Source organism: Carassius auratus, chromosome 29, assembly GCF_003368295.1.
Source record: "Carassius auratus strain Wakin chromosome 29, ASM336829v1, whole genome shotgun sequence".
Classification (NCBI taxonomy): domain Eukaryota; kingdom Metazoa; phylum Chordata; class Actinopteri; order Cypriniformes; family Cyprinidae; genus Carassius; species Carassius auratus.
In genome coordinates, this window is record NC_039271.1 from 17,671,011 (window position 1) to 17,680,712 (window position 9,702).

General features: G+C 35.7%; 1 protein-coding gene across 5 annotated transcripts in view; it reads right to left on the reverse strand.

Annotated features, from left to right (window-relative positions):
* LOC113048250 (rab-3A-interacting protein-like) overlaps positions 1-8,810 on the reverse strand; it is a 30,716-nt gene extending 21,906 nt beyond the window's left edge. For 2 of the 5 annotated variants that reach the window (XM_026209947.1, XM_026209945.1), the window contains exons 1-4: positions 8,547-8,808; positions 4,467-4,571; positions 2,773-3,043; positions 293-470 (exon numbers count right to left, since the gene is read on the reverse strand). In XM_026209947.1, coding sequence (XP_026065732.1) covers positions 293-470; positions 2,773-3,035 — 441 coding nt within the window. In that variant the 5' untranslated portion in view covers positions 3,036-3,043; positions 4,467-4,571; positions 8,547-8,808. Of the gene's footprint in view, positions 1-292; positions 471-2,772; positions 3,044-4,466; positions 4,572-8,546 lie in introns of all 5 variants that reach the window. The other 3 variants (XM_026209949.1, XM_026209948.1, XM_026209946.1) reach the window with 3 other exon arrangements.
* Between the last annotated feature and the right edge of the window lie 892 nt (positions 8,811-9,702).

Below are 9,702 nucleotides of genomic sequence, written 5' to 3' on the forward strand. Positions count from 1 at the left end.
AACACATTAACTGAAATCCGCATAGACTAAATTATCTATTCCTGGGATTAATAATTGATATTGGTTAATCAATGTGAGAATCGTTTATTTTCAACCCAGCCCTCTAGACTTTTCTCTTGTGAAATTACACGGTGTCCTAACCAAAGGACGTGATATAATGCAACTCTTCAGAGTCTGAAACATTGTTTGTAGTGTTCATAATTTCTCGTTCGTTTTGGATGAATACATCTGCGAATTGAATAATTGTAAGTGTAGATCAGTGAGTGTCAGTGACATTTGTTAAGTATCTTACCCGTTGTGCTTTGGCAAGCTCCTCCTTTAGCTTCTCATAGCCTTTCTCTCGGACCTCCATTACTGACGGACTTCTTAGACGGGACAGACTGTCTGTGCTCAGGCCCAGAAAATCTTCTCCATCAGCGGATGGGACGTTGCCATCCACCACATCCACAGCAGAAGTGGGATCATTTGCACTGCAGAGACAAACACCGATTTGATTTTGAAACTTTCTCTTCAGTCTAAAAAGAGCTTTAACTGAAACTAAGGGGAGGGGGAGGGATTAGAGCCCAGCTCTCTCGGTAGTGCACACATTGTCAGAAAGGAAAAGTTGCTGATCATGAAAAAATATAGAATTTTAAAACATAATGACTTACACACCGATAAATCATTTATAATAAATAATGCAACTTTCCATAAAAAGTAAAAGATGTCCATTTTGATTTAATGGTGGCTTCAACTCCAAAAGCAGGTTATACATTATATAGTAATATTAATATATATATATATATATATATATATATATATATATATTTTTTTTTTTTTAATGCTAGTATATCAAGTCAAGTCAAGTCACCTTGATTTATACAGCGCTTTAAACAAAATACATTGCGTCAAAGCAACTGAACAACATTAATTTGGAAAACAGTGTCTCAATAATGCAGAATGATAGTTAAAGGCAGTTCATCATTGAATTCAGTGATGTAATCTCTGTTCAGTTGAAATAGTGTCTGTGCATTTATTTGCAATCAAGTCAATGATATCGCTGTAGATGAAGTGACCCCAACTAAGCAAGCCAGAGGCGACAGCGGCAAGGAACCGAAACTCCATCGGTGACAGAATGGAGAAAAAAACCTTGGGAGAAACCAGGCTCAGTTGGGGGCCAGTTCTCCTCTGACCAGACGAAACCAGTAGTTCAATTCCAGGCTGCAGCAAAGTCAGATTGTGCAGGAGAATCATCTGTTTCTTGTCTGTTATATCATGGTTTCTGCATATACAGTACAGGACAAAAGTTTGGACAAACCGTTTTCATTCAAAGAGTTTTCTTTATTTTCATGACTATGAAAATTGTAGAGTCACACTGAAGGCATCAAGGGCTATTTGACCAAGAAGGAGAGTGATGGGGTGCTGCGCCAGATGACCTGGCCTCCACAGTCACCGGACCTGAACCCAATCCAGATGGTTTAGGGGTGAGCTGGACCGCAGACAGAAGGCAAAAGGGCCAACAAGTGCTAAGCATCTCTCGGGGAACTCCTTCAAGACTGTTGGAAGACCATTTCAGGTGACTACCTCTTGAAGCTCATCAAGAGAATGCCAAGAGTGTGCAAACAGTAATCAGAGCAAAAGGTGGCTACTTTGAAGAACCTAGAAAATGACATATTTTCAGTTGTTTCACACTTTTTTGTTATGTACATAATTCCACATGTGATAATTCATAGTTTTGATGCCTTCAGTGTGAATCTACAATTTTCATAGTCATGAAAATAAAGAAAACTCTTTGGATAAGAAGATGTGTCCAAACTTTTGGTCTGTACTGTATATTAAGTTGTACAACTGTTGTCGACATTGATGATAATAATAATAATAATAATAATAAATGTTTTCTAAGCAGCAAATCAACATATTAGAATGATTTTTGAAAGATCATGTGACACTGAAAACTGAGGCAATGATTCTGAAAATACAGCTTTGCACCACAGGGAAAAAAAAAACATTTTAAAATATAATACAACAGAAAACAGTTATTTTATTTTATTTGACAATATTAGTGGTTTTGCTGTTTTTTTTTTTTTTTTTAGCACATAATAGCAGCCTTGGTGAGCATTAAAACTTATAAATATTATTTCCAAACTTTTGACAAGTACTATAGATCTTAACCAAACATATCTACTATTGCTCATGCTTTTGGTGTCATCTCCCCAAAATACAAAATACTTATATTTTTATACTATTTGTGGCTTTTGTCAAATACAGTGGGACAGGAAATGGGACAGGGACAGTTTTGGCGTCACTCTTTTTCAATGTGCCATTCACTCGGCCGTCACTTATGTCATTCCAAATCTATAAGACCTAACTTTCTTCTCCAACATTAAAGCATTATGAAGATTACTGATCATGACTGCCATTGTATGGAGGAAAAAAACTGAGACATTTCTAAAAATATCTTCTTTTGTGTTAGTTATCGACTTAGTGTGCAAAGTTTGTGAAATGAAATGTTTATTAGACATTCAAAGATTTGTTTATATGATTTAAATGTGTATTTGCTGAAAGCTGACACTAAAGGAGAACGTATAATAATGTTTGCTTCTCTATTACTAATACTATAAAAGCAATTGTTATAATACTTTTTTGTATACCTTTTAATTTCTTAGTTTAACAGTCTAGACTAATTACTGTTCTATCCATGCAATATTGGGAAATGCCAAATTGTTGCATTGGTGACTAGTGTAGACACTGTCTGCCTGGTTCACCTGCTGTCCCATGTTCCAGGAGTCTTACCTGCCATTGAGGGTGTCCTCTGTGCCCAGGTGTCGGGGGGCTGAGTACACAGGCTGGGTGGGCAGCTGGTCGGCTCTGAGAGCATTGGCTGCATTCTGGCCAGAAGTCAGAGAGTGTGTGCGGTACAGTGTGCTTGGAGGAGCGTTGTGCTTTGGTGGGCTCGGGTCGATAACGCCATGAAGATCTGGGGTGGTGGGTGACGCCAGGTTCACCTCATGGAAACCTTCGAGCGGTTCACTGGCCATTGCCCCAAATATCTTCATACAGTACTCTGTGCAAACAACAGGATTGGTAGTTAAATTACAAGAGCCAATAAAAGTGAAATTCAATTTCTATGATCAAAACCATCTGATTAGGATGGGCAAAGTTCACTGATCTAAATATGACTGGATCGCTCATCGCATTCTAAACTGACAACAGGCAGTGAAGCCACAGAAAGTGTTCACAGGCAACCCGCAGGCCTAAAATAACCCGATTTGAAGCAAATCAGTCAAACGGGATTAGGTTTTATGTTCTGTGTATGTAAATACATTTTGACTTTAGATTTTATCTGCATTGTTTATGGTCTTTTTGGGCAGGATAAGCGATATATTTAAACTGTTTATGTGGTTGTGTCTGCTGTGCACTGCTGACACAGTTAACTGATCCAGCTGATCCGTATTTATTCAGGAATTATTAAACATGAACGTATTAGTATCAGAAATTGATTTAAGTATACAATGAATAATACAATAGCCTCTGTTACTATATTGCTCTATAATGAAATTAAATGCTTCATGTCTGTACTGTAATCAGTTATTTCTCTAAATTATGATGTGTACATATATTTTATGTCCTGATTGAGCAGCATATGTTTCTCCAAGATTGCACAAATATGTTTTATAGCATTACCGTTTCCATGTAAAATGTTGTATGCTAAATTAATGATTAATTCAACCACCATTTAAATCATTGCCTGCTTCAAAATTAATGCTGTTAACAAAATCATTGTCGAAACATTTGCAGTTAAAGCCTACTGTACGAATACAAACACTATAACAAAATTATATATATATATATGTGTTGAGGTCTTGTCCATCTGATGTTTAAAATTACGATTTCCTGTTAATTCAATGGAATGTATGGGAATGCTAGGGATTACCAATATGGCAGTGAGGCGGCTTCACTTTTATGACATTATGAGCAATCCAGTTCTCTATTATAGATCAGTGGCAAAATTACTTATTGTTAGCTAAGTAGCTAACTAGCCCTGAATGATTATGTTTGTTTATATAATGGTACACTTTACAATAAGGTTTCACGTGAACCAAAATTGAATAATAGTTAACATGAACTTAACATTTATAATATTTCTACACTATTTATTGATATTGGTTGATGTTAATCTCAAAATTCACTAAAACATTTTTATGGTCAAAATCCGTGTTTGTTAACAATAGTTAATGCACTTTGAAATTGTTAAATAATTAATATGTACAAAGGTAAAAAAAAAAAAATGCTGTAAAAAAATCCATTGCTAAATGTTACTATAAGTTTGTTTGACAGAGGAGACATTATTGTAAAGTGTTACCAATATAATAATTGTGTTCAGTGTCTGTTGTACAAAGCATTACACAGAATGACATGAACATCAGCAAAATATAATATTAAGAAATAATAACACGTAAAGACACATTAGGGAAATGTGAACATACCATTGTGATGAAGTGATGTTTAAAGCTTTAGAACACAAGTCAGCAGGAGGAGCAGAACAAACTTTTCTCTGCATAAACTACGTCTGATTCCTGATTTGTCTTCACCTACAAACACACAAAACAAGAATTCAAGCTACAGATGAATGACAGCAGAGTTATAAGCAAAATTAAAACTGTTATAAAAGTTATAGGAGAAAAAAAAGAAACTTCACTTTAATGCTCATTATATTAGTGTTAAAACCTAGTACACTATGGCCGATAATATCTGCAAAACGATATATCAGTTGGGATCTATTAAAAACAACTGAAAGAGTGTGGGTTGAACACTTCTTGATGCTTCTCCATGTAAGGTCAGTAAAGTTGTAAAGGTCTAAGGTCATAAGAAACATCAATTAATTTGAGTGTGTCAAAATATTTCACTAATCATGTACACCATGAATGCATCATCTCAGATTTTAGATAACATTATGTGCATAAGCATATAAACTCTGGGAAAGTATTGTATTCATGAACACTGTAATAAACTGAACAGATATCTGATAGGCTGGAGCTGCTCACTCATCAAATATTGAGCTCTGCTGCTGCTGGAAATGGTCCGGACTATCTACACAAGCTCTTACTTTCACCAGTGTAAAATCACTAGTTATCTGTAGCATGAGTGTTTATAACCTCTCGAGGGGATCACATGTTGATCCATGAACAATGACAGCCTTCATCACAGCCTTCTGTATGATGTAAGGGTGGGCTTAAGTACTTGAGTACAACAGTAATCGATTATAAAAAGAAACACAATTACATGACTGGATTCTTTTTACAATTTCTTAAAACACTCCACACCAATTAAAATCGGAAAAAAGTTCCATAAAGGCCTAATTTGTAACATAGTAATTGGACATTGTATAAAAATATAATTATAATTCATTTAGATATGATTTAACATTATTTGTTTAAAGTTATCTTGGGTTGGATGAGAAAAAAACCCAAAAGATGAAGAGTGATTAACATCAATCTTTTGTCTCCATACATAAAGATACATTTGTGTAGATGAGCGAACATAATTGCCCGACTTTGCCAATTACATTTGCATTAAACACCCAGTTTGCACTTAAATTTAAATAAATGTATACATTTTAATTAGGTTATTTACAAAATGAGCCTGCAATAGAAGAAATAAGACCATTTAATGAAAGTAGAGGTCCATGTTTAATAAAATTGTCAATGAAATGAAAAAGTGAAATTGAAAAAGTGAAATTAGAAAAATATTGTTGTTCAGTTTAGTTTAAATCATACAATATTATTTCCATACATTTCATTCCAATGCCACAAATAATGTTCACAAGTTTTACTGGGTTTTATATGATTCTTTGATTCTTTTGTAGTGTTGGTTTGGTGAAGTGAATTAAAAACAAACAACAAACTGATGAAACGTATAAAAAATGCTTTACATTTCTTTTTAAGAAGCAAAGTGTGCTCCTATTAAAAAAAAAAAAAAAAAAAAAAAAAAAAAAAAAGAAGAAATAAAATTGAGATGCATCTTCTGGTCAATCAAAGAAATTAACCTTACCATGAGGCAATGTTTGATTCCTTTGCAGGGCTTTATTAACCTTTGTAAAGGGGTTTTAATAACTTATTAAATGTATTTTATATTTTATTTTTATAAAAATATTTATAAACAAAATTTCACATTAAACAATAAATTCAATTATAGAATAATAAGATGCAATGAAGAAGAAGAATTTATCAATCAAAATAATTAGTTATAAAAATGCAAGAAAAAAAAGATGTTGTTAAGAAAATATTTGAGAATTTCTTGATCCCCCCCCCCCAAAGAACTTAACCTAGGAACTTCTTACAAACTTCTTAGAATTTAGAAAGTACGTTCTTAAGTTTTTTCTTAAGATTTGTGTGAATCTGGCCCCTGATGAGCTAAATGTGGTCAAAATCATCAGATAAAAGTCATTTAGTAGCCTCCCTCCCTTGATTTTCCTCAGTTCTTCTGGTGCTGTCACATGTAGCAACCGTGAAGCATGCACAATTCTTACTAACAGGGTCTGTTTATGTATTGTCATGGGGAGACATATGACTAACAAGAGTCATATGAACACAATCACCTACATCTAGCTGCACAACACAGGAGTTTTACTCCATAAGACACACACAGAGTATTTGTAGTGCTGAGACTAAACTATGCTGTTGTCTGTAGACATGTGTGTGTCTGACTGTGTGCAGCTCAGCACGATGTTAATGTTGGTCACGGTGTTCATTTGGCTTATGTGTCTGTTGAAAAAAAAATACATATATCAAATTATTTACACTGAAACTTGTGTACAGGATTCTTTTCACACCAGACAGGAAGAAAACACATAGAAGCCATATACAGGCAAAAATCAACAGCATTTAGATTACCCAAAATGCCCTAGGAAACTTAGAGAAGCATACTGGCAACACTCTAGCCACAACGTGCTTAAATACCACATAGCAAAGTGTTCAAAACAGAATAGTCATTTGTAAGCACTGTATAATTAGGCTTGATCCTGGATCTGACTCTTTTATTAAGAGGCGTTTAATAGTGACTGAAATGAAACTACCTGGACAAAACCAAAACCTCTGGTCTAAAAGCAGAAACCAAAAAAAAAATTAACATTTAAGTTGGTCTTAAAAAATTAATGAGTTAATTAACGATTGTAATATCTATTACATGTATTATCTATTATGTTAATATACAAAAATAATAATTTTCTTCAAATAATGTGACTTCACAATAAATTAAACAGTCCAACGATATGTATCATGTAATACTGATTATACGCAAACTTTTTTTAATTTTTTTTGGTCCATATTTTCCTGCTTCGGTGTATGTCAAACAAGGTCGTCTAGCATAAAGGAAATCAACGGAAAATCGAAATGTAAAAAATCTAAGTGCAAAACATATTCTGTGCCACTTGGCCCCTTAAGCTACAAACTGTCTGACACTTTAAGCTTAGCACGCTAAATACAAATACAATATAAAAATCTATGTAAACTGGTTAACAATTGGACAAAGGGTACTTGACAATCACAACCCATCACTATACTGGCCACTATTTACATTTACTTATTTGAAAGACAATATCCAGTGCAACTTACAGTGACATTGCGAGAACCGCTATTAGAAGGGGAGGAGTTCCCACAGCGATTCTCACAATGGAGAGTGAACGCTCAATAGGGAACTGCATTAAACATGGATAGTATGGAGCTGTAATGAAATGTAAGACGTGTTTGATTCTATGCTGGCACATGAACTTCCTCACAAATAACCTAGCTTTGGTAAGGAAAAATCTCCCAGGAACAGGTACTGCAGATCTGTCTAAAGGTTTCCACCATTAGGATCTGCTGTGTTATCTTGTGTATTCTTGGACTAAATTTGAATTTAGAACAAAAAATAACCCCTTTGAGCTACATTGGTTTAGCCTTCTATGGGAGATGCGGTAGATGACACACTTATAACACTACAGTAGATTGTAGCAGGTGCACAATGACTCCACTGTCACCAGGACATGGATCAGGTATCAGCCTGACCTGAAGGCATTCGACCCCCACATGCTGTTTACTACATAGGGCTGATTGTTTTAAGATAGGACGCAATAAGGGACTGGGAAAATTCCCTCAACAGCTCCCTATAGCAGCTGCTAGTACACTACAGTAGTAGTGCAAGTATAATGCATGCAGACTGTCATAATGTAATATAGAGCAGAAGAGCAGGATCCAGAACCAACTCCATATTATTATAAAAACACACCTGCTATCTTTATACGTGCATGTTTGCATAGGTGGATGAAGGCCTGAAAACAAACTGCCATGTTTTATATTTATGCTTTCAACAACCCTGAGGAGGAAGACTTTGTTACCAGAGTAACGTTAACGTTACTGCAAGTGTGATCCACACCACGTAATAGATATTAACTTCTTATGAATAATGCATCAAAGCCTCATTAACATAATGACATAATACGTTCGTTTTGGCGTTGATGCAATAAATAAAAGCAACAATCGTTGTTAAAAGCGCAAGATGACTGTCTAATAGTGTAAGAATTCACTTACATGTCCTGGAGATATTGTGCGTCGGTCATGTATCCCGCTCCTTCTTCAATTAAATACACGAATATAATTAATATTAATACATTAACGCTTGCACGATCACGCAGTTTTCCTCTCACAACGCATGCTTTTCTCGCAATAAACTAGTCTTCTGTTAACGACAGTAACCAGGGCCAGACAAAGACACAACAGAGCCACCGGCTGCCACCATCCCGCTTCATGATTGTGCTGTTGAAAAAATACAATTCCTACTATTGCGACGGTTTCCCTCATGACTATTAAATAGGTCACGCTGACGTTTCGCTGGTAGTTTCATAGGTCTTCCAGGCACGTAACATGATTAATATTCATAAGATAGTCATTGTATCGTCAGCTAGAAAAGGGCCCACCTACAAAGGCCTCCTTTTCAGCCAATCCAATGAGTGCCCATTGATCGGCCATGACGGTAACTAATTAATATTTCAGAAGTCAAGCACGTTCGCCATAGGCGGAGGCGAGCGGCTCACGAAAGCTGTGTTAAATCGGTTTCTCTGAGAAAACATAAACCCTCTAAGGTAACAGACATAAAACTAGAAAACAAAAGTTACAAAAATAAAATAGAATTCCAATTTAGGCGCAGATTTATCAATTGTACAGCAGCGCCGCGCATGGGACCGTTTGAGTCATTTAAAATCTAACTGAAAACAGTCAAGATATCCCTGATAGTCACACATACATCTGGGAGACGTCTATTTGACGTGTGCATTTACATCTGCAAGACATATTTTTTGACTGTTTGCTCATCTGCAATACTAGGACGTTTCCTTTTAGATGTCAAATAGATGTTTATGATTTAGAATGTATGCAAAACTGACGTCTGACAGAAAGACGTCTGTCAGACGTGTGTAGACAGCAGATGCTTTCCAGATCAAGAGATATTTAACATCTCGCAGACGTGCTATGGCAAGAGGGTAAGTAAATGATAACAGCTTGAAAACAACAGATAACTGCAAAACAGATTGAATGCACAGAATATGTATGATAAAACAAACTGTTTCAAATGTCTAGAATCTAGAGAGAGTGTCTGTGCAGACAAGGCCAGGGAAGCAGTCAGGGACAGGGCCAGGGCCAGGGAAGCGGACAAGGCCAGGGAAGCGGAATTTCTAATCACTCTTGTCTC